Genomic DNA, 25,014 nt, shown 5'->3' with positions numbered 1-25,014 from the left:
TTTAACCCACTCGCTGCAAAAAATGTTTCTAAGCGACTTCCAAGAAAATTCAGGGCCAAAAACAATGACCCTTAAAACAGACCAAGCAGAAGAGCGAAGCTTCAGTCAAAAGAAACATGGAGCAGCAAATGGCCACATTTTGTGGGTTTCGTCTTAATCTTTGAAATCAATCCTCAGAATTACAAATGAAATAATAAAAGGGTACAGAAAGCTGAACTAGATCAGATGACAAGCAAGTCTTAACCCACAAGTGAATTGTACGTTCTACAACAATTTCTTGGGCTCCATGATCACTGCAGATGATCAGCCACGAAATTAAAAGAGGCCTGCTTTTTGGGAGAAAAGCAATGACAAACCTAGACAGCATCTTAAAAAGTAGAGACATCACCTTGCCAACAAAGGTCCGTATAGTAAAAGCTATGATTTTCCCAGTAGTGATGTATGGAAGTGAGAGCTGGACCATAAAGAAGGCTGATCGCCGAAGAATTGATGCTTTTGAATTATGGTGCTGAAGGAGACTCTTGAGAGTCCCATGGACTGCAAGAAGATCAAACCTCTCCATTCTGATGGAAATCAGCCCTGAGTGCTCACTGGAAGGACAGATCCTGAAGCTGAGGCTCCAATACTTTGGCCACCTCATGAGAAGAGAAGACTCCCTGGAAAAGACCCAGATGTTTGGAAAGATGGAGGGCACAAGGAGAAGGGGACGACAGAGGACGAGATGGTTGGATATTGTTCTCAAAGCTACCCATGAGTTTGACCAAACTGCGGGAGGCAGTGGAAGACAGAGGTACCTGGCGTGCTCTGGTCCATGGGATCATGAAGAGTCAGACACGACTAAATGACTAAACAACAACAATTATTTAAGTAAAGATGTAACAGGATTAAGCATTTAGGCTTACCTAAGCTTAATCATGAAAAGTGAAACTTGTTTTCAGAAAGAAGGAAAGAAAGAAAGAAGGGGGGGAAGGACTATGACTATATAATCATCAGGGCTGTCTTAAGCATATGTGGCGCCGGGGTGCAAAAATCCGCCTGGCACACACACCCTGTCACTGCCGCCTTCTGGACAGAGCTGCTGCAGCCGGAGCTCGATCGGATGCCAGGTTTTGGCAACAGGGAGGGGGTTGCAAATCAAATAAAATGGCCAGGGACTCTGCTGAACCGATTTCTTTGTCACCTGTGTTGCCCTCCCTGCTCATATGTTGCCCTCCATCTCCAACAAGGCGCCTAAAATTTGGGAGGCAGAGAAAGGGGAGGAGGAAAGTTAAGGCTGGCAGCCACCGGGCATCCAAGTGGCAAGCCTCTGCGGGCGGCTTGTGAAAGCCCATCTGGGGACCTGAAACGCCCGCTCGCTTTGGTCACCTGGTGGCGCGGCACCTTAAGATTTTGACGACGACTCTGCCAGCAGACGCTGGGCAAGAGGGCGAGGAGTTGGGATGGAGAGCCGCCCACAGCAGAAGAGACCACCACGGCACTCCAACCGAAGGGCGGGCTCTTCCCCGGACTCAACTCTCAGCCCTGGATTCTTGGCCTGGCGTCCCTGAGAACCTGGCGCCTGGGTGCCCCGCACCCCTAGTGCATGTGGGTAAGACGCCCCTGATAATTATGGGAAAGTCTTTAGTAGCAGATCAAATGTAGTTTCCTAACTGTAAAACAGGTGTGAGGAAGCTCTGGCCATTCAGATTGTTGCTGAACTACATCTCTGATCATCCCTGGACACTGGCCATTCTGACTGGATGGAGCTGATGGGAATTGTAGTTTGAAGCCAAAGGTTCTCCATGCCTGCTTTAAAGCAATGTAAACTGGGGTAGCAATTTGAGGGGGGCATTCTTTTTCATGCTAGTTTATTCAAAGAATTCACAGCACAGGGAATGACAAAGAATCACAGTGACCCTGCAAAAAGTGGAAAAAGTTGCTTCCGCTTGCTCCTTTCAGCCGCTATTGGTGGCTGGGGATGGGCTGCACTTGATTTTCTTCAGGAGGAAGTTCATGGCTCCAGTAAAGAGGTACGTCTGCACAGGCAATTTGCAGGCAGTTGCTGAGGCACAGCCTGATGCTATAAAGGGAAGAGCGGCAGCATCTCCTGAAGCAGAGAATAGAGATGGAGACAAAAGTTGATTCAGTTCCCATTAAAAGGTCAGCCCTGACACATACCTTCCAAAACAAAAGGGTGTGGTGTTGTTGTTGTTGTTGTTGTTGTTGTTGTTATATGCCACCCCAGCCACTCTGGGCAGCTTCCAACAGAATTTTAGGCAAATAGTTGTTTATCTGTTTGACATCTGGCGGGAGGGCATTCCACAGGGCAGCCGCCACTACCGAGAAGGCCCTTTGCCTGGGTCCCTGTAGAAGAATGTGTTCTGGGAAGGAGAAGGAAGAAGAATGACTGGGGTCCATCTTGGGCAGGCTGCTGCGCCGGGTGTGGGGGACAAGCCGCTATTGAAATAACCATGCTGCAAGATCTGGACTTCCTGCTTAGGGAAGTTTTGAATGTTTTATGTTTTATTGTATTTTTAATACTTTGTTGGAAGCCGCCCAGAGTGGCTGGGGAGACCCAGCCAGATGGGTGGGGTATAAATAATAAATTATTATTATTATTATTATTATTATTATTATTATTATTATTAATTCCATGCAGACTGTAAATAGGTGAACAAGGCATCTTTTTTAAAGCTACGACAGTCTCTGCAGTGTTTCAGTTCTCCAAAGGAGCATGGACCCTTGGTGAGTGCCTGGAACCCTTTGGAATCTTTCTGCAGCTCGGCAGAGAGTGGGGGTGGCACCTAACTTTTGTAACAATATCAATTCTATTAGTGTTTAATTACATTTTTATAATTGACTTTTTATGTTTTTAGCTTGTTTTACTTTATCTGTGAAAGCCGTCTTGAGTCCTGGACTAGGAAAAAAGGAATATTAGTATCATTAGTATTAGTATTATTAGTATTGTTCCAGACAGGCTAAACTGAGAGGGGTGGACTTTCCTGCAGCAGCCGTTAGGAAGGGATGGTCCTTTGATTCTCTTGGCTAACAAAATAGGTGAAAGAAATTTGCTTCTCCAAAGGTAGGGAGCTGCTCAGTTATGAGACTTAGTGTTTGAATTCTCCAGGGAAGTACATGCAAGACAATTTTAAGTTATATTTTAGTGCTCAAGATTTAATATATATTTTTAACTGCCGCTATATCTGAATTGTCTCTGTTAGGGAAATTTTGGAACAAGATGGAGACAGGGTAAAATTGTAGAGTTTTGAAAAATTAAAAAACAAAGTGCGAGATTGGCTTCATTATTACCAAATAATGGAGGCATATAATTTGGATAAAAAAGTTGGCTTTCAGGTGGAAAAATCAAAATTGGAAACAGAATTGTTAGATCCCAAAACTAAGAATTTGTCAAGAATGTATAATTTGCTGCTGAAATGGAACACTCAGGATGAAAAGGTGAAATCTGCTATGATTAAATGGGCACAAGATGTTGGACATAACATTATGATGGCTGACTGGGAACAGTTATGGACCACAGGTATGAAATTTACGGCATGTAATGCCCTAAGAGAGAATTTAATGAAAATGATTTACAGGTGGTACATGACACCAGTCAAGCTCGCAAAAATTTACCATTTGCCCAAAAGTAAATGTTGGAAATGTAATGAGACTGAAGGTACATTCTTTCACCTTTGGTGGACATGCCCAAGGATTAAGACATTCTGGGAGATGATTTACAATGAAATGAAAAAGGTATTTAAATATACCTTTCTGAAGAAACCAGAGGCCTTTCTCCTGGGCATGGTCGGCCAATTGGTGCCAAAGAAGGACAGAACTTTCTTTATGTATGCAACAACAGCACCAAGAATACTCATCGCGAAGTATTGGAAGACACAAGATTTACCCACCCGGGAAGAATGGCAGATGAAGTTGATTGACTATATGGAATTGGCAGAAATGACTGGCAGAATCCGAGACCAGGGAGAAGAGTCGGTGGAAGAAGATTGGAAAAAATTTAAAGATTATTTACAGAAATATTGTAAAATTAATGAGCTATAGAAAAATAGTGGAATGAAGTTATATGGCTTTGGCAGAAATGTTATAAGGAACTAGGTACAGATAGATTGTTAATGTATTGAAGGGAAAAAACAAGGTTAGAATATGTTAAGATTAATTATAGGATAGAAAATAGATGAAGATGGAAAGGAATTGCCGAAACAGTTAATGGAAGTGGAATACAAAAAGGAAGGCGTGAGGAAGTCAATGAAACAAGTGAATGAAAGTTAAGATTGAAAATATTGGAAGTGTTTTTAACTGTTTTTGTTTTGTTTTGTTAATTCAATGTTTTATGTAGTGTTTTTGTTTTTGTTTTTGTATTTTATTATGTTGATTTGTTTAATTCTTTTTCTTTCTTTTTGTAATCTTTAAACTCTTAATAAATATTATTTTTTAAAAAATGAATTGTCTCTGTTAAACCCAGTTGCAATTCAATGTATCCCTGTTGTGTTTTAGGATTTTCCTGATATTGTAAGTGACCCAGAACTGGTCTGTGACTGTAATAATAAAATTCAAAATTCAATGCAAGACATCCATCTTTTGCAATACTAGAGAACACTGGTGCTCTGGGACCCAACAGGAGGTTAAATTGAGACCTACCTGCAGTTAGCTCCCCGGCCACAGAGATGCAATTATTTTCATCTCCTGTGCAACTCAGAGTCCCGGGTTCTTCTAAGCGATTAGAGCCAAGTACAAAACTAGTGGGACAATTCACTCCATTCTTGGTGAGGTTCTTGGGTGGTACTGGAGGGACGCAGGAAAGAGAGAAAGCAGACCACGTTGATAAAACAGCAATTGCCAAAGCGGGTACAATTGGGAATAAATAAATAAAAGAATCCCAAGTTCCTGGAAGCCCAAAGCACTCAGAGAGAAGCAGCTGTGCATGCCAAGGGGTGGGGAAATCCTCTGGCCTGCCAGCCAATTGTGGCACACTTCAAATCCCATATTCAGTAGTAACCTCATCCATATGCCCAACATTTCTCGATCTACTGGACCCCCCCCCCATGTGTGTGTGTGTCTACATTATCACTAGAATGCATTCCAGACCCACCCCCCCCTTCTCCCAGAACCTGGTGAGCCTTCAAATTAGGAGAGCAAAGGGCTCAGAAACAAAGGGCCCTCAGTGCCACTCGTGGAAGGGATGATGAATGAGGAAGTGGGAGAGAAGGGGAGGGGAGATTTACCCGCAGAAACGCCATTATTCCAAGAGGCAGCATTTCTAAGCATCTCTCTGTGACTATTGAACAAAACACAGTTGGTAAGAAAATTCCCTTGTCTTGTCCATTCCTGGCAACCTGCCGTGGGGGTTGGTTCCTCTGCTGCCTGACACCCAGGCCATTAGCTTAAGTTTGTGACATTGTAAGGGTCAGAGAGCGACATCAAGCCTTTGATTGTCTTGAGCCACTGTACAGGCACTTGGCATACAAAGGCAGGGGAGAAAATGTTGAAATAAATCATTAGCCATCAGGGATCATTAACCCCCTTTGCCCTTGAGAGCCACTCAATGGGAAACTAGCAACAGGTCCTTTTGTTGTGGGCTGTGGCAAAGAGCTGGTGCTGTGAGAGAAAACAGAGAAGCATATCAGACCATGGGGCCATCTAGGCCAGTATTGTCTACACTGACTGGCAGCAGCTCTCCAAGGTCTCAGACAGAGGCATTTCCCAGTCTTGCCTGGGCATGCTGGGGATTGCACCTCAGACCTTGTTCATACAATGGCAGGTGCCACAGTCCTAATGTCCTTGGCTAACTGTCCCCACTCCCAAAGCAAACTTATCAAGGCCCGGACCTCCCTTCACATACATTCAAGGGGAGTATTATTGCAGTTTTCTGTCGTGCAGCATTTGGAAACGGTCCTCGTAAAAAAACCCCCAGCCACAGTAACAGAGACGGCGTCATTGCAAAGCTCAGAATCCTGCTGGCAGCCCCTGGATATTCCTGCGGCAGCGCTTCCTTCTGTTTAAAAAACAAAACGAAACAGAGGGGAATCATAATGGAGCTGAGGAATGTGCCTACAAGGTCGTACCTGCCTGAGGAAAAGGACAAGATGTAACCGCCGCCACCCATTGCTGAAGACAATTTGGATGGAGCAGAACTGCACACATAAAAATGGAGGGAAATCACAAAGGGGCGAAGGGACCCGTCTGCAAGGCCAGCCCAATACATTTTCCTGCCTATATTTTGATAGAAAAATACATTTTCCAACTATTTTAGGTTAGGGTTTAATAATAATAATAATAATAATAATAATAATAATAATAATAATAATAATAATAATTTGCAGAGTGATACAGAAATGAGACAGAACAGACTTCTGTAAACGCATTACTGTAGTGAAAACAGGCTGATTCACCCACCCCTGTTCTTTGTGAGTACCTGCCTGACTTCAGGAGGTAGGAGAGCGTGAAACAGAGCCTCCTTTAAAAGCCTCATGTGCCCAACAGCAGGGCCGGGCCTGGTAGTTCAGTTTTCCCTGGATCGGACTGATCCTGGAAGCTTCTCCTGCGAATGTAGCCCAGAATTCAGTGGGCTACAGGTGCAAGCACAAGGGAAATACACATATACCTACCCATGTTATTCTCCTGGGCCACTGTTATGCAGATGGCTTCTGACTCTGGAATTGAACAGGTACCAGTACTGCATGCTGGGCTTTCAGTACAGACACAATTTAGGGAGTTTGCTAGCAGAAAAAGAAAATAGGGATGGAGAGGAGGAGAGAAAGCAACATTGTTTCATTATTTCATATCATAAATTTTAAAGTATGCTTTTAAAATTGAATAATAATAATAATAATTTATTATTTATACCCCGCCCATCTAGCTGGTTTCCTCAGCCACTCTGGGTGGCTCCCAACAGTTTAAAAATACACTAAAACATCAAATATTAAAAATTTCCCTAAACAGGGCTGCCTTCTGATCTCTTTTAAAAGTCAGATAGTTGTTTATTTCCTTGATATCCGAAGGGAGGGTGTTCCACAGGGTGGGTGCCACTACCAAGAAGGCCCTCTGCCTGGTTACCTGTAACCTCACTTCTTGCAGGGAGGAAACTGCCAAAGGGCCCTCAGAGCTAGACCTCAGAGTCCGGGCTGAACGACGGAGGTGGAGATGCTCCTTCAGGTATACTGGACCAAGGCTGTTTAGGGCTTTAAAGATCAGCACCAACACTTTGAATTGTGCTCGGAAACGTACCAGGAGCCAATGTAGGTCTTTCAGGACGGGTGTTATATGGTCTCAGTGGCCGCTCCCAGTCACCAGTCTAGCTGCTGCATTCAAATAATTCCAGGTGGGATGCATGGATTCATTCCTGCTCACATCCACCTCACAGAACTTCAGTTGCTGTGGGAAACTGACAAGCACTTATCACACCCCTCCCTGCAGCTTCCAGCAGCCGGCATGCAGAAGCATTACTCCCTCTGACCACAAGAGCAGGGCAAAGCCATTGTGGGCAGTGGCCATTGATAGCCTTGTCCTCTGTTATTTTGTCTAATCCTCTTTTAAAGCCATCTAAGTGGCCGTCCATGGAGTTTTTGCCAACAAAGATCCGTATAGTTAGAGCTATGGTTTTCCCAGTAGTGATGTATGGAAGTGAGAGCTGGACCATAAAGAAGGCTGATCACCGAAGAATTGATGCTTTTGAATTATGGTGCTGGAGGAGACTTTTGAGAGTCCCATGGACTTCAAGAAGATCAAACCTATCCATTCTGAAGGAAATCAGCCCTGAGTGCTCACTGGAAGGACAGATCCTGAAGCTGAGGCTCCAATACTTTGGCCACCTCATGAGAAGAGAAGACTCCCTGGAAAAGACCCAGATGTTTGGAAAGATGGAGGGCACAAGGAGAAGGGGACGACAGAGGATGAGATGGTTGGATATTGTTCTCGAAGCTACCAGCATGACCAAACTGCAGGAGGCAGTGGAAGACAGAAGTGCCTGGCGTGCTCTGGTCCAACGGGGTCACAAAAAGTAAGACATGACTAAACGACTAAACAACAACAAGTGGCCGTCACTGCCTCCTGTGGGAGCAAGTTCCATAGTTTAACGACGAGCTTCGTGTTGGCCTCACCTGTAGCTACAAGGGCAGCGGAAAGGTGGAGAAGAAACAGCTTCATCTCTCTGGGAACCGGAAAGGTCTGGCTTCAACAATGGCCAAACACCAAGGTCGGGTGTTTTCTGCAGCCGCAGGACTGAAAAGGTAAGGGACAGGTTAAGCCAGCAAGAGAGAATCAGCCCAGCATAGAAGGACAACGGTGTCCAAAGGGAAGTCAGGTGAGACTGGGAAAACCTCATTCTAATACCTTGGAGGTTTCCACCACCTTGCGGCTCAAATCCTGTGGAATGATATGAGCCCACTCAGCATATTCATTAACACAGCTGATTAACGTTTAATCTGGAATGTGGCTTGCCTGTTCAGTGTGCATAGGAAACATCAGCAATTGTTCTGAGAAAACTTGGTATACTTGTTTGCATAACAATATTCTTGTTTATAAAACCCAATTGAAAAAAGAAAAAAGAAAAACAATTGATATGGCTTTTTGGCATTCCCTGTTTAGGGAAGTTTTTAATGTTTGAAGTTTTATTCTGTTTTTAGTGTTCTGTTGGGAACTGCTCAGAGTGGCTGGGGAAACCCAGACAGATGGGTGGGGTATAAATAATGAAAGTATTATTATTATTATTATTATTATTATTATTATTATTATTATTATTATTACCATTTTCCTAATATGGATGCAAATGGAAGTTTTTTCTGTGTCTCGCATGCCTACTGTTCCCTTCGCCTATGACATGTGCTCTCAGAAGCCTCTCCTTTCTTTGGCTATGTACACACCTTGCGGTTTGTTAAGGGTGCTGGGATCTGTAGCTGTGAGAATTCTTCTGAGGAATGAATGTGCTTTAAATGGTTGGTGTCCATGCAGCTTCCCCTTGAACCCTCTGCCTGCTTCCTGTCTGTCTCTTGCATGTTTTTCTTTCACTCTCACTGTGGGTTTGTCTGTGTTTTCTGCTATGGTAGTTGCACTGGCTGGCTTAAGCAATCATCTCTCTCCACTTTGGTGATTCCAAGCTGTAAATTGAGACCACGAGCATTGAATGAGTTCCTCAGTTTTGCAATTCAGATCAGAGTGCTCTGCCAGGAATTGACTGGTCAGCTTGGGCAGCTGCCCACACTTCAGAATGCCAGCTCTTGTATTACTTGGCAAGGGCACAAAACAGAATGTATTAAGCTTAGTTGTCACTGTTCGTGCCACAGGTCTCTCTGAAGAGAGCCAGCTGCATCCAACCAACTCCTACTCAGAGTAGAAGTGTTGGGCTTAATGGTCATGACTGGACCTAGTTCTATGGGCCTACTCTGAGCCATGGTTGGTTATAACCCAACTGATTTTCGAATCTGGGGTTTTAATTTTTTACACTAAGATTTATGAAATGGCTGTTCAATAAAAATGGAACTGGCATACCCACCCAGGTTCAGAATCACTTTGCTATGGTTTGTGTTGGTTTATTCTGTATTTTGTGTTCTCATTTTGTATTGTCATGTTGTGATCCGCCCTGTGATCCTCGGATGAAGGGCCGTATACAAATTTAATAAGTAATCAAATGCACCAGCTGGTTTGCATACACTGAGTATATGCCCTACAACCTAGAGCAGGCATGCAGGCATGCAACCATCTAGACATTGTTGGACTACAACTCCCATCATTTTTAACCATTGGCCATGTTGGTGGTGGAGTCTAGCAACTTCTGGAATATCAAAGGTTCCCCATTCTTCTAGAATAAGTTCCAGAAACTTTGTATCCCTCAGAACACAGGTTAGTATGGAAAGAGTTAGCTGTAAGAGAAATCTGGGAAACACAAACTGAGCTGGGAAATGTTTATGTGTAAGCATTAATATTTAAAACAAAAAATTCCTTCCAGTAGCACCTTAAAGACCAACTAAGTTAGTTCTAGGTATGAGCTTACATGTGCATGCACACTTCTTCAGATACAGAGTGTATCTGAAGAAGTGTGCATGCACACGAAAGCTCATACCTAGAACTAACTTAGTTGGTCTTTAAGGTGCTACTGGAAGGAATTTTTTGTTTTGACTATGGCAGACCAACACGGCTACCTATCTGTAACATAAATATTTAAGTGTGTCTCTCTCTCTGTGTGTGTATTCCAGATATGCAAGATAAAAAAAAGAACAACATAAGTTGCAAACAATAAATACCAAAAAATGCAATTATTGCTCAAAAGAAAAATAAAATAACTTTTCTGTAGAAAATCAGAAGATTTATCCCAAAACAAATAACTACAATGAGAATATGATCAGCATCATGTATTATTGTTCAGTGCGCACCAGGTAACATCAAGCAGCAAATCAAACAGCAAGTGTTCCAGCAATAATTTTTTTAAAAAAATCTACAAAACATTTATTAATCAATAGCTGTTCTGTTTATTCACAGGTGGAACGGTTGAAGGGATAAACGAAAGCTAACTTGGTCAGATCCAACTGTATGCTGGCTGAGGGGATTGCTCATGCACTTCAACAACTTTATGTGTTGTAAAATCATACAACACTGATAAGATTAAGGATGACTGTTTGTAAGGTAGGGTGGAATGACTAAATCCTTCAACCATCAATCAAAATTTCTTTCTTTCTTTCTTTCTTTCTTTCTTTCTTTCTTTCTTTCTTTCTTTCCTTCTTTCCTTCTTTCATTAAGGTCACATTTGCCTTACCCCGAACCCTATTCAAACACCAACCAGTCTTAACTGGGAAGCTCACAAGTATTTTATCTGCTAAGGATTCATCTTTTACCTGTTTTTCTTTGCTTCCTAGATCTTCAAGTTCCTTGTTGAATTGATGCCTGTTGCTCAAGGGCTCAGCTGCAAAGTGTGAGGCTGACGCTTCCTGTATTTATAGATGCATGCGCTGTGCAGAAAAGGGTAAGTACCAGTTCTCTGTGGGGAGGGAGGAGATACAGGAAGCAGAGGGGAGCCTAGGTGGTGGGGGATGGGGTGGCAGTAGCGATGAGAAAGGGGAACGGGACATTCCGATTCAGTGGAACAAGGAAATAAGAAACTAGAGGCTGCGGTTTGTGAGAGATGTTGTTATCAATTGATCTCATGCCAGTTTTGGGAGAGACCTTTTAGGCAACATGGCCATTTGGTCACCCTGTTCCCACCCCTGACTCCCACTCATGTTCCCTCCAAAAATAAACACTGGAGACCTCGATTTTGTTTGCTAATAGATGTTATGTTGAATAGGCGTGGGCGGTTTTTTGTTTTTGGTACATCTAATAGAAATAAGCATTGAAGAAAGGCCAAAGTATTGCTCTGTTTTCCTTTGGAACGTATCAGCAAGGCTGTGGGGGGGGGTCTGTGAGGGGAGAGCCAGTGTGGTGTAGTGGTTAAGAGCGGTAGTCATCCAGACTGACGCCACTCCGAACCCACGAAAACAGCTTGATTGGCCTCGAGTTCTAGGCTCCTTGACTTTGAGCAGAGCAGGAGAGAGATGACATTCGCTCCTTCTCCTCCTGAGTTGGGGAAGCCAGTGTGGTGTAGTGGTTAAGAGTGGTAGTCTCGTAATCTGGTGAACCGGGTTCGCTTCCCCGCTCCTCCACATGCAGCTGCTGGGTGACCTTGGGCCAGTCACACTTCTCTGAAGTCTCTCAGCCCCACTCACCTCACAGAGTGTTTGTTGTGGGGGAGGAAGGGAAAGGAGAATGTTAGCCGCTTTGAGACTCCTGAAAGGGAGTGAAAGGCAGGATATCAAATCCAAACTCTTCTTCTTCTTCTTCTTCTTGTCTGGGCAGCCCAGGACTTCCCTACATGTTGCCCAGGCTTCCGCCCCAGGGAGGTTACTTCGGTGCTGCTAAAGCAGTGGTCTGTCTTCAGCCCTGGAGGGAGATGCCCAGGGCTGTCTTAAGTATATGTGGTGCCAGGGTGCAAAGATCCGCCCGGTGCCCCCTCCCCAGGTTGCCCAGTCCCAGGTGTGCAGGCGGGTGGAGCCAGCCGGCCGCCTCAGTGTCTTGCTGGCTTGGTCGCCCCCGAACTTGTGGCGCAGAGACACCCACAGCAGAAGAGCCTGCCACAGCACTCCGACAGATGGGTGGGCTCTTCCCCAGACTCAACTCTTGGGCCCCGGACTCTCGGCCAGGCACCCCTGAGAGCCCGACGCCTGGGTGCCCCGTACTCCTAGCGCCTATGGGTAAGACGGCCCTGCACACGTCATTGTCTCTTGAAACAGAAAGGCGCCAACAGCAGCGATATCCCTGCTTAATGGCCATGCCGGCTGAGGCTGATATCCTGAAACAGGGTCCCCCAACCCTGACCTGTGGACTGGGGCTTTAGCCTCCTTTGTCTAGCAGGAGTCTGTCCATGTTTCATCAGTGCCTTCGTGGACTTGGTGTGGGGAGTCCATATTACACCACCATCCCCACAGTAGTTGGACCTCCTGCTGCAACCTAGTCACGATTCAAAACAGACCTGAGGCAGGTTCCTAGTGCTCTTTAGTGTTACTCAATTTATATATTGCCTCCCACTAAAAGAAGGGTCAAATAGGAGAACTACTTCAAAATGTTTTACAGATGGTATTTAACTCTGAGTAGGTTTGCTAAGATGCATAAGATTGAATCAGATAAAAGCTGGAGATGCAATGAGATTGAAGGAACATTCTTTCATATGTGGTGGACCTGTTAAAGGGTAAAAGAGTTTTGGGAAATAATTCATAATGAATTGGGGGGGGGGATGTTTTAAAAGTACTTTTCCAAAAAACACACACCCTAGTTAATTCAGAAATTCCCAGGTGTCAAAAAAGGTTATTTATGTTGGCCACTACTGCGGCCCCTGTTTTGTTAGCCCAAAAATGGAAAATGAGCGAGGTCCCTACTAAAGAAGAATGGCAACTTAAGCTGATGGAATATGTGCAGCTTACAGACTTTTAACATATAGAATAAGAGAACAAGAAGAACATACATTTAGAGAAGATTGGGAAATGTTTATTGAATATATGGAGGGAATTGTGTACACTTGAAAACGTTGGCAGCATTAAGATAAATCCAACAGTGTAAATAAGTTTTGATGGATGTAATAATGGAATACTGAACGGTTTAGTTTATGTAAAATATGCAGGAATTTATGATATGCAAAATGAACCATAGAAAGAGAAGAAGGGAAGTCATTATATTTTAAGGGTGTTTAAATGAATATTCTAAATTATAAAACAGAAAGTTTAAGAATTATTATATATATAAAAGAAGGGCTGAAATGATTTGCAGCCAAAGAAAATATCCAATAAAGTGTCATGGGCCAGGAGTCAGCTTCGCCTGCTGAGCAGCAACCTGAAGGGGGAGAAGGCAAAGGCGACTCCACCTGTACCTGACCAGCCTTCAAGGTCACAGAGCAGAAGGCACTGATGAGAACCAGCTATCTCTAGGTTTCATAAACAGAGCTCTCAGCAGCAGTCAGGTGCTGGAATCGGCACCTGTAGTTCCTGGCCAGACCTGGCTGTCGCCTGCTCTCCATCTGGAGTCCCTGACCTCTCAGCTGGACCTTTGGCTCTGTGATCATGTGGGCTGCTTCCACCTGGCAGTTTATTGTGGTGGTGCTCATGCATGCAAGCTTTTTCTAGTGTCCCCTTGGCGTCCCCATCATATTTCCCCATCTAATTCAGATTTCCTGTTTTGCAACAAATCCAGTACAGTGGTACCTCGGGTTACAGACGCTTCAGGTTACAGACTCCGCTAACCCAGAAATAGTACCTCGGGTTAAGAACTTTGCTTCAGGATGAGAACAGAAATCGCACACTGGTGGCACGGCGGCTGTGGGAGGCCCCATTAGCTAAAGTGGTACCTCAGGTTAAGAACAGTTTCAGGTTAAGAATGGACCTCCAGAATGAACTAAGTTCTTAACCTGAGGTACCACTGTACATTTTTTTAAAAAAAAGAAAAAAGTTTATCTATCCACAGCCACTGCTAGTGTGGAAGTTTGTTTGCACGTTTTGGGGGAGGGGGCAGGGAGTTGGTTATGTGAGTGGTGACATTTCTGTGGTGACATCTCTATCACCATCCTCCTGCATCATCAGATCACAACCTCACCATTTTGCTTCTGGTAGCCCCCCCCCACCAAACTGAGGGGGGGGGACCTATTTTCAGTGATTGCCATGTGCCCTGTTCAGACTTCAGATGAGATATTCTCTCAAGAAAGCCACACAGTAAATGTGGGAAGTTGCATAGGGGGCTGTGATCATAGTACAAACCAGGCAGAAGGCCTTCTCGGTAGTGGCACCCGCCCTGTGGAACGCCCTCCCATCAGATGTCAAGGAAATAAACAACTATCAGACTTTTAGAAGACATCTGAAGGCAGCCCTGTTTAGGGAAGCTTTTAATATGTGATGAATCATTGTATTTTAATCTTTTGTTGGAAGCTGCCCAGAGTGGCTGGGGTATAAATAATTAATAATAATTAATAATAATAATATTATTACAGCAGAGACTGTACTTTTTGAGAATCCTAAGGAAAACCATCTTCCACAGAAACTGCTGCTTGCCTTCTATCACTGTGCCATTGAGAGCGTGCTCACTTATGGTTTATGTGTGTGGTACGGAAGCTGTACTACCCAGGACAGGATGGGGTTGTGCAGAGTTGTGAAGGCAGCAGAGAGCATTGTTGGCTGCCCACTCTCCACCTTAGAGCAGATTTATGCCACAAGGTGCCATAGGAAGGCACTGGATATAGTAAAAGATCCATCGCATCCTGGTCACTGTCTCTTCGAGCTCCTGCTGTCGGGACGGAGATACAGGACGATGAAGACAAGAACGAGCCGTCTCAAGAACAGCTTCTTCTCCAGAGCGATCTCAGCCCTGAATGGGAAACCTGGACTTTGAAAGTCATCTAATCTTCCTTGCTGTATTATACTGTATTGTTTTAATTAGTGTTTTTATAGTTGTTCTGATTTTGTGTGGAGTGCCCTACCTGGGTGGATGGAGCAGCCAAGTAATTTTCGTTGTCCCCGAGAGGGGGCAATGACAATAAAGATAATAATAATAATAATAATAATAATAATAATAATAATAATAATTGGAGAAAATCACATGGATGGGGGAGAGATGTAACTCAAGTTCACATTTAAAGGAGAACCTTCCTAACCTGCACTTTCTGAAATAATATGCAGCCTGCAACACAGCCGTTATTAAAAATTCGCATTTCTCCAGATTTTGCAATGCAGTTCTCCAACCAGGTCATGTGTACTGAAAAAATGCATATACTAGTGGAAAGTGTGCACATTAATGCATATACTGGTGAAAATGCCATACAAAAAGGCAAAATTGCATTAAAAAATGTGTACAGTGGTACCTCGGGTTAAGTACTTAATTCGTTCTGGAGGTCTGTTCTTAACCTGAAACTGTTCTTAACCTGAAGCACCACTTTAGCTAATGGGGCCTCCTGCTGCCACCATGCCGCTGGAGCACAATTTCTGTTCTCATCCTGAAGCAAAGTTCTTAACCTGAGGTACTATTTCTGGGTTAGCGGAGTCTGTAAACTGAAGTGTCTGTAACTGGAAGCATATGTAACCCGAGGTACCACTGTATATTAGAACTTTGTACTAAAATGCTGATGTATTTTCATTTGGGCGTGTGTGTTTTTTAAAAAAAGAACACAAACTGAAGTGTAAACATGAAGAATTGAGTGTTGGAAAAAATGATAAACTGAGAGAAACTGAAATTGACAGATCTGTCCATCAGGATTAAGACAATTTTTTTACATGTTTAATCAGACAAAAGTCATTGTTAACATTTGTTATAGATTGGAAACCTCCTATAGACCTTTTGCCGGAAAAGGAAATAATGATATCTGGATTTGAGGATTGGAAATAATATTTGTTAATAGAAAGTGGTTTTGTTGAGTGTTATACACAGGACTGGACAAAATTAATATTGTTTTTTATATAGTGGACAGATGAAGAATGGGAAGTTCTTTATTTTCTTAATCTTATTTTTTTTCTATCTTTCTCATTTAACCAATTTTTTACTCTTTATTATTTATTTCTTTTCCTTTTTCTATTTCTATCTCCTCCCCCTTTTGTGTTTTGTTTTTTAAAAAGAGAAAAGATATTGAGTTTTGCATTTTTTTCTCTATAAACCTTAAGAACCTCTATAAACAGCGTGGCACCCTCCCTTTGGAATACCCTCCCATCAGATGTCTGGGAGATAAAGAGCTACACAACTTTTAGAAGACATCTGAAGGCAGCCCTGTATTGGGAAGTTTTTAATGTTTGATGTTTTTATATGTCCTGGAAGCCACCCAGAGTGGCTGGGGAAACCCACCCATATGGGTGGGGTATAAACAGTAAAATTGGTATTATTATTATTATTATTATTATTATTATTATTATTATTAATTTTTAAAATGATTAAGACATTTTTAAAATAACAAGGAAAGCTTTGATAGAAGAACTGGCCTAAAACCTAAGAAATTTTCTTCCTCTTTGCTTACCTCCCCGCACTCCAGCTCTCACTTTTTATTACTGGTATGTGACTGCTTTTCTCCAGTCAACACAAGAAAATTTACAGAGATATCTTTAGATTTCAGCTTCCTGGACCAGGTCAAAACCCAGTCTCCCCTGGCCCCAGCCAGGCCTTGAGAGGCGGAGGTAAAAATGATGTGTGTTATTTTTGCTACTTTCCATGCCAGTTTATTGAAGGACAACGCAGAAGGATATGAGGGCGGGGGGAATCATGTCCCAAACACAGTGAGAGGAAGAGAAGCATAAGAACATAAGAAGAGCCTGTTGGATCAGGCCAGTAGTCCATCTAGTCCAAAATCCATTTCTCACAGTGACCAACTAGATGCCTGTGGGAGGATTCGAACACAAGACCCCTCTCCTGTGGCATCCAGTTACTGGTATTCAGAAGCATTGCTTCCATCCAACTGTGGTGGAAAGCCAATAGGGCAATGGAATCCTCGGATCATAACCATGCCATACCTTTCAAACACTTTCATACCACTTTAAGAGTCATGGCTCTTATGTTTAAAATGACATTTGTAAAAAAAACAACAGAAGCATTTTTGTTAGGGATTTTAGGACAAGATCCGCCAAGAAAAATAAAGGACCTTTTTATGTATGTGTCAGGGGTTCAGGAGCAGAGGCACAGGGGAGAGAGGAAACGGAGAGCGAAGGGGAAGAATCTGAGGGCAGCGTAGGGGAGTATGACAGTGGCCCGAGAGATTCCATGAGTTTCTCCAGCGATTCAGAAGATTCCCAGAGGGGGGCGCCGATGGCCAGGGCAAGGGGGTCCCAGGGGGGACGCACCAGAAGCAAGGGGCCAGCGGGGACTCCCAAAGCAGCAGCGGAAGATCAGGACCAGTTCCCCCACCAGAGCGTAGTGGGGGGGAAGAGTCCCATGCGTCAGGGCCAGCGTCTCCCCCAGTAGGGAGAGAAGATGAGTCAGGGCTGACCACGCCTCTGTTGGAGAGTGAGGGAACGGAGGGGAGGTCAAGTCCAGCTAGCCCCCCCGAAGGGGGAAGCAGTGACAGGAGCAGTGTAACGGTCAGGAGGAAGGTTGCCGACTGGGCGCGGGCGTCAAGTTCGAATGTACAGGCGCGCGGGACAGCAGAAAACCCGGATTGGGAACCAGGTCCTAAAGCCCGCCGGAGGCAGGGGGAAGACTCAGGGGACTCAGCGTCAGAAGAGTCCAGAAAGGGCAAGACTCCAGCGGACAGGCGGAGCCAGAGGAGGAAAGAGCAGAGGAAGAGGTGGAGCAGGGCTAGAGTCTTAAACTGGTGTCTGGGGGGAGGAGATTCAGACGGAGCTTCGGCGGTCTAGAGTTTGAGACGTAGAGCTGCACGCCGCGGCTTTGAAATCGAAACTGAACTTCAATAAAGACTTTTGTATATAACAACGAACTGGCGTTGGTCCTTTGTGAGCTGGGACCTCGGGCAGCTCTGACAGTATGCTACAACAGCGGCAAGAGTCTTGTTAGCACAAAGATGGAAGAATGAGGAAATCCCAACGAAAGAACAATGGCAAGAAAAACTGATGAGCTATGCGGAATTGGCAAAGTTGACATATAAACTACGTGAAAAGGACAACAGTGACTTCAAGAAAGAATGGGGATTTTTTACAAACTATTTAAATGGACAACAAAATGATTTGAACTCCTTGGCCGGCTTTGAATAAACATCCACAAATTTATTAGTAGAACATATGATGGATAAGGTAATGATATGTACAATTCTATAATATGCAGAGAAAAATATGTATAAACAAATCAGAGAGGGGAGCTGAGGGAAGTCTCTGGGGGGGAGATGGAGAGAGGGGGGAAATAAAAAGGGGGGAAATGTAATTAGTTATGTTGATTGATAATTTATGTTGTTAATATTTTTCAATAAAAATATTTTTTTTAAAAAAGAGTCATGGCTTGCCTCAAAGAATCCTGGGAGCTGTTAAGGGTGCTGGGAGTTGTTAGGAGATCCTCAACAAATGACAGCTCCCAGGATTCCCCGGGGGAAGCCGTGACTCTTAAAGTAGCATAAGAAGGCTTGAGTTGAATGGCTTAGATGCCGCCTTGGGCATTTCACAGGGCTTGTTGTTCCTGAACCAACTTCTTCCCCCTTAGTGGCTTTCTGTGGCTTTCGGGGCCGGGCTGCATGACACCTTGTCAAGGTTGAAGATCACTCCTGCTGAGTAAAGGGCCGTCCCCAGGGGCAATGAGCAGGCCGTCTCTGTGCTGCATCCTCTTGCTGTGAACATAGAGGGAAGACCACCTGCGGGCAGAGGATGACATTGGTTAGCAACACAAAGCTTGACGGGGAAGGGTCAGTGGCAGATGCACAACTTCTTCACATGCAGAAGGCCCCAGACTCAATCTCTAGGTAGCGCTAGGACTACCTCCAGGGCTGGGGGTGTGGTGTCTTCTATTTTTATTTATTTTTACCACCTGGCAAATAGGGCTGGCCACTCTGTGGGAAATCATAGTTTTAGTGTCTGTTGCTTCTTATTGTGCATTATGTGACTGAAATCAATTGACAGAGGACAGAGTACTACAGTATATGCTTTTTTTACTCATACCGGCATTCAGTGTCCCAGATACCATGATGCAGCGATTGTCTGTTCCGGTGCAATTCAACATCTCAGTCCCCTTGCAGTGGCTGGAACCAAAAACGGAACAAGCTGGACACTGCAATCCATTGGAGGTGAGGTTTGTAGGTGGCACTGCGGAGAAAAACCCATGTAAAGCCCAGTCGCTCCCAAACTGTGAGGCACAACATAATGTTTCATGCCACCTCAATCTCTGAGCAGTGCAAGATACCAGAGGTCCTTGGCCTATGCAGGGTTTGGAAATGAGGTACTGTGAAGGCTGCTTACCCCCAGGGTATGTAAATAACAACAACAACAACAATTTATACCCCCATCCATCTGGCTGGGTTTCCTCAGCCTTTAGATGCCTTTAGATGCCTTCTAAAAGTTGTGTAGTTCTTTATTTCCTTGACATCTGATGTCTAATGGGAGGACATTCCACAAAGAAGTCATAAAATGACTCTTTACTGCTGAACTGGAGCAAACAGCAGTTTGGGTATTCTCCAGATTGTTGTTTGCTCCAATTTAAAGTGAAAGAGCAGGCTTTCCCTGAGAAAGGAATGGGACAAGGGGAAAGCTGCTGGGACTCATGCCTAGAAAGCACGGGTCAAGGAAAAACCGCTTAGAGGAGAGAAGCAGAGAGTTCCATACAGGTCAGTTCCCAACGGTTGCAGAGGTCATCCTGGCAGCAGCTAGAGATGCTCTGAAGGTGGAGCCCAGCATTGGTGGTGACACTGATGGAACCAGAATAGCAATCTTCAGCAGCAATGCAGGTCTTGAGGGTCTCTGTGGTATCATCACCACCTGGAAAATGAAAAACAGCCATTAAGAGAGCTGGTTCATGGTAGATTTTCCTCTCTTTTTTGCACAAAGGCTGAGGATTTGAGAACAACTGCAAAAAATATCAGCAAGAAAAGCTTGCGCCCATCACAACATGTGTATGTTCCAGTTGCTCTGCTGTGCCCTCTTGCCTCAGAGGACCTTGGTGGGAGCAATCAGGAGGATCATGCCACTGAATATTAGACCCCATCTGCACTAAGGGTGCTGAGAATTGTTAGGAGAGACCGCTATTCCCTTCACAAAGCTACAATTCAGCTTTAACCATCAATAGTTCAGTTGGTACAGCATGAGACTCTTAATCTCAGGGTCGTGGGTTTGAGCCCCAGCTTGGGCAAAAGATTCCTGCATTGCAAGGGGGTTAGACTAGATGGTCCTCGTGGTCCCTTCCAACTCTACAATTCTGTGATTGTATGGTCTTCCCATCCCAAGGAACACTGGTAACTGCAGCTCTGTGAAGAGAATAGGGCTTCTCCTAAGAGATCTCAGAACCCTTAATAAACTACAGCTCCCAGGATTCTTTGGCACCTTAAAGACCAACTAAGTTAGTTCTTGGTATGAGCTTTCGTGTGCATGCACACTTCTTCAGATACATCTGAAGAAGTGTGCATGCACACGAAAGCTCATACCAAGAACTAACTTAGTTGGTCTTTAAGGTGCTACTGGAAGGAATTTTTTTATTTTGTTTTGACTATGGCAGACCAACACGGCTACCTATCTGTAACAGGAATCTTTGGGGGAAGCCATGCCTGTTAAAAGCATTATGATACTGCTTTAAATGAATATTTTATTTCTTTCATAAAATTTATATACTGCTTGACTGTAGGGGGAAGGAAACTTGAAAGCAGTTTACAAAAAAAGATAAAACAATGAAACGACTAAAAAACCACAGCATACAAGAAATTTAAACCACAACAGAATAGACTAAAACCAATTAAAACTCATATAAAGTTTTTAAACATCTGGGTAGGCTTGTCTAAAACTTCAGCAAGTGCTGAAAAGAATGCAGTGAAGGTGCAGGTGTTGCCTTAGTCTGTGGGGAACAACAGCAGATCACTGTTATCCTCACATCCTCCTTGCAGACTTCCGAAAGAGATATGCCTGCAAGCTTGAAAGCTTAAAGGAAAATTTATGGATAGCACACAGGAAAAGGAAACTGATGTTCCTTGAAGCCTAAAATCTGCAGGAATCAGAGACCCCCTTTCTCCTTCTACTGGGCCAAGGCGGGACTTGCATGTCCCACTTTGCATCACTCACCCAAAGAGTTCATTCCCACGATGGTTAGGCAGGTGTCTTCATTCATTCTGCAGGGATGAGCCAGGCCAGTGCAGCCTTCACCAGGGCTGATGCAGGTCTCACAGATTAGGCAGGAGCCTGCAGAAAGGAGCGGAAGAAGCGGAAGGAGACAAGCTTGTATAAACAAAGCCAGCTAATTAGAAATGAGGACACTCAACAGAATATTTGCATCCGCAGTGGATGCACTGGGTGAGGTCCTCCAGACTGAGATAGCTGGGCTCAGGGGCCATTAAAATCAAAAGTGTGGCATTTGGAAGTCAAACGGAATCCATTCCAGAAGTCCGTTCAACTTCCAAAACATTCGACTTCCAAGGCACAGCTTCCAATTGGCTGCAGGAGCATCCTGCAGCCAATCGGAAGCCGTGGAAGCCACGCCAGACGTTCGGCTTCCGAAAATCATTCGAAAACCAGAACAATCACTTCCAATTTTCAATCATTCAGGAGTTTACAGGCGTTTGGCTTCCGAGGTTCCACTGTACTTAATTCTAGCCTCCCAGAGTGGCTGGGGCAACCCAGTCAGATGGGCAGGGTACAAATTAATTATTATTACTATTATTATTACACCAAATAGGCAGGTCAGGGAACAGCATTTCCCCCGTGACATGGACTCACCTTTACCCAGGAGAGAAGCCAGGAGGAGGCCAAGGTTGACCAGAGTCTTCATCGTGATGGGATGCAAGATCTCTGCCGAGCTGTTGCCTCTATCAATGAAGAGTCCAAGTGGAAGTATATAAGCCGCAGCAGTTACATAAGGGGGTGAATGGGTAAATATAAGCTTGGCGTCGGGCTTGTTGCTTTTGATGAGAGGCACTTAAAATCCTTGGGCAGCCCCCAAGCTCCCTTGACAGCTGATCCTCTTTGTCTATTGACTGCCTCAAGGAGTCCTTTTGTGAGCCAGCTGGGTCTCGCTCACTCTCCCTTAGCCAAGGGAGCACACAGCCACCTTCATTTCACCCTGACCTTTCCCACTCCTGGCAACGAAGTTGGAAGCTTTGAGTTTCAACTTGTGGGATACAAAGAGAGTTGATGGAAAGAGGAATGCTTCCCTATCTAAAAGCGCATTGCACTCCTTTTTCTTTTAAATAGAAAGGGTCTTCTAACACTGCTGGGATTGAGTCCCAGTGAGCTGAGCTTTCACTCCATTTTTTGGAGCGGTGACACAGCCCTTTGATTAGGAAAGATGCCCAGGTCCATCTAGCTCAGTACTGTCTACACAAACTGGCAGCTGTTCTCCAGGGTTTCAGGAGTGGTGTCTCCTTCAGCTCCATGTGGAAACGCTGGGGATTAAAATTGGAACTTCTGCATGCGAAGATGCTTTCCTGCTGAGTTACAGCCCTTCCTCACAAGGAATAGTCTCTGCCTACAGAAAGAGCTGTAAAGGGAAAAGGACCTCTCCCAAGATTCTCCACCCTTTTTCTGGGCGATGAGAGAGAGAAATTGTTCATAGAATCATGGATTTGTAGAACTGGGACCACAAGGGTCATCTAGTGCAACCTCCTGGAATGCGGGAATCTTTTTCCAAATGTGGCGCTTGATCCCACAACCCTGAGAGTAAGAGTTTCATGCTCTACCGCCTGAGATTTGAGAAAAAGGGTGAAGAAAAGAGACAATTCTGATTTCCCTCAGTAACATCACTTCTGAGAAATTTTGGCTCAGCTCTGCTTTTCACCCCAGCAGGGCAGCACACATACCATCAGCTCCCAGTTGGCATAAGAGGGCTCTGTCAATCTTTGTTTTATATAAAGTACTTGCATTAGTGTTTTAAACTTATGAACTATCTTGGGTGCCTTGGTAACAATGGTGATAGATGATAGATAGATTAGATAGATAGATAGATAGATAGATGATAGATAGATAAGATAGATAGAGAGATAGATAGAAAGATAGATAGATAGATAGATGATTGATAGATAGATAGATGGATGATAGATAGATAGATAGATAGATAGATAGATAGATAGATAGATAGATAGATATATGATAGATGGATGAAAGATAGATGATAGATAGATAGATAGATAGATAGATGAAAGATAGATGATAGATAGACACACACATACACAATAAAAAAGTAAATAAATAACTTTGTTGTTGTTGGGTTGTTTCTCCTACCCCCACCCCACCCCCAGGATGTTGTGTCATGGTTTCAGTGCTGAGTTCCATTAACAAGAAAGCTTCATCACAAGCAAAAGTCAACTCTGTAATTGGCTTATTTTAATTTCTGTCTCACAGAATCCTTATCCCATGGATTACAGTACAGTATGCAAGACAGTACACTATACAGGTTACAGTATGCAAGAGCCCTACTGGATCAAACCAAAACAGCCTATCTGTTATAGCATCCTGTACTCACAGAGGCCAGCCAAGTGCCTAGTGCAGCTTACAAACATACAGTACTGTATTTTTTTTCCCATAAGACACCCTTTTTCCTCCTAAAAAGTAAGGGGAAATGTCTGTGCGTCTTATGGAGTGAATATGTGGTCCCGGGTAGCGGTGGAGCTGGGGACTTTGATTCCCAGAGTGGCAGGGGCGTGGCCTGTGCGAGTGTCCTAATGGCAGCGTCCATGCAAACATCCCCCGCCCACACGAGGGGGTGGGGAAAGGCGAGGCGGGGGAAGAGGGCCTTAGAACACTTTTTAGAGTTCCCTTCGTCCGAGGTGCTCTGTGACTTGCATGAGAGCAGCCAGGAGCCAGCACGGAGAGGGATCTTTCTACCTCGCGTGCTCTGTCAAATTGGGACAGAGAGCTTTTTTCTTGCTTTCCTCCTCTAAAAACAAGGTGCATCTTATGGTCAGGTGCATCTTATGGAGCGAAAAATACAGTAGGTTCCTTGCCGTTGATGTAAAACAAGGATGGACCCTTGGCATGTTGCTGGGCTCCCACTCCCATCAGCCCCAGCCAGTGGTTTAGCCAATGGTCAAGAATGATGGAAGTTGCAGTCCAGCAGGCATCACAGAGTCCCCATCCCTGATGATAAAACCTTGAAATGTTGATTGACCTCGAGACTGCTCAGGTACAAAAAATATGCACACTCAAGTAAAAGAACACAGAACCAATTGTTAGGCACTGAGATTGGAGGGATTCCAGTTACTTGCTTGCAATTTCAGTGGTTCAATGGTCCAGGGTCACTTTTTTAAAAAGAAGAATAATGAAGGTGATCCATTAGTGTTGGCTGTCCCCAAGAGAAGGAGGAGTATTTTAAAACAAGATTGGGTGTTTTTCTTTTTCAAAGACGGATGTCAGTCAAGTATTAACATGACCTTGATGTAAAAATCCTTGAAGGAGACCCCAAATACTTGAGGTTAGGAAGTGCCTTACTGAAAATGGGGCCATGATGGAATCAGCACACAACACCCTTCAACTGGGCCCACCGCCGACTCTAGTCAGCTACGTCTGTGAGCAGGTCCGACATTTAAATTGCCCACAATGCCCTGGGGCAACACTACAGCAGAGGCATTTAGTGGATACAGTGGTACCTCAGGTTACAGACGCTTCAGGTTACAGACTCTGTTAACCCAGAAATAATACCTCGGGTTAAGAACTTTGCTTCAGGATGAGAACAGAAATTGTGCGGTGGTGGCATAGCGGCAGCGGGAGGCCCCATTAGCCAAAATGGTACCTCAGGTTAAGAACAGTTTCAGGTTAAGAACGGACCTCCAGAACGAATTAAGTTCTTAACCCAAGGTACCACTGTAATTGCCATGGTGGTTTGCTTGCAGCTGCCTATCTCAAACTATGGAGCCATAAGCCTGCTGTGGCAGACATGCATGTAGATGGGGGCCTTCCAGAGAGCATTTTG

The 25,014-nt window shown here is 44.3% G+C and overlaps 2 protein-coding genes and 1 long non-coding RNA gene across 3 annotated transcripts in view; all 3 read right to left on the bottom strand.

The window, feature by feature from the left end:
* LOC309346252 overlaps positions 1-25,014 on the bottom strand; it is a 195,887-nt gene that overhangs the window by 168,834 nt on the left and 2,039 nt on the right. The gene's annotated exons all lie outside the window — the stretch shown is intronic.
* On the bottom strand, positions 1,818-10,970 carry LOC309346088 (phospholipase A2 inhibitor and Ly6/PLAUR domain-containing protein-like). The gene is made up of 6 exons (XM_081869771.1): positions 10,821-10,970; positions 8,094-8,214; positions 6,603-6,713; positions 5,837-5,989; positions 4,636-4,779; positions 1,818-2,086 (listed from the first exon to the last, which is right to left on the bottom strand). The coding sequence occupies exons 2-6, from the start codon at positions 8,137-8,139 to the stop codon at positions 1,935-1,937; spliced, it is 606 nt and encodes a 201-aa protein (XP_081725897.1). The 5' UTR covers positions 8,140-8,214; positions 10,821-10,970; the 3' UTR covers positions 1,818-1,934.
* On the bottom strand, positions 18,162-21,906 carry PINLYP (phospholipase A2 inhibitor and LY6/PLAUR domain containing). Its single transcript, XM_081869761.1, has 5 exons — positions 21,828-21,906; positions 21,177-21,293; positions 19,734-19,886; positions 19,074-19,217; positions 18,162-18,769 (listed from the first exon to the last, which is right to left on the bottom strand). Exons 1-5 carry the CDS (start codon positions 21,877-21,879, stop codon positions 18,618-18,620), a joined length of 618 nt encoding a protein of 205 aa, XP_081725887.1. The 5' UTR covers positions 21,880-21,906; the 3' UTR covers positions 18,162-18,617.

The sequence above is a fragment of the Podarcis erhardii genome (assembly GCF_964252035.2).
Source record: "Podarcis erhardii genome assembly, chromosome: 7".
NCBI classification, from domain to species: Eukaryota; Metazoa; Chordata; class Lepidosauria; order Squamata; family Lacertidae; genus Podarcis; species Podarcis erhardii.
The sequence above is the reverse complement of the archived record's forward strand: the minus strand, read 5'-3'. Positions and strand labels throughout refer to the sequence as shown.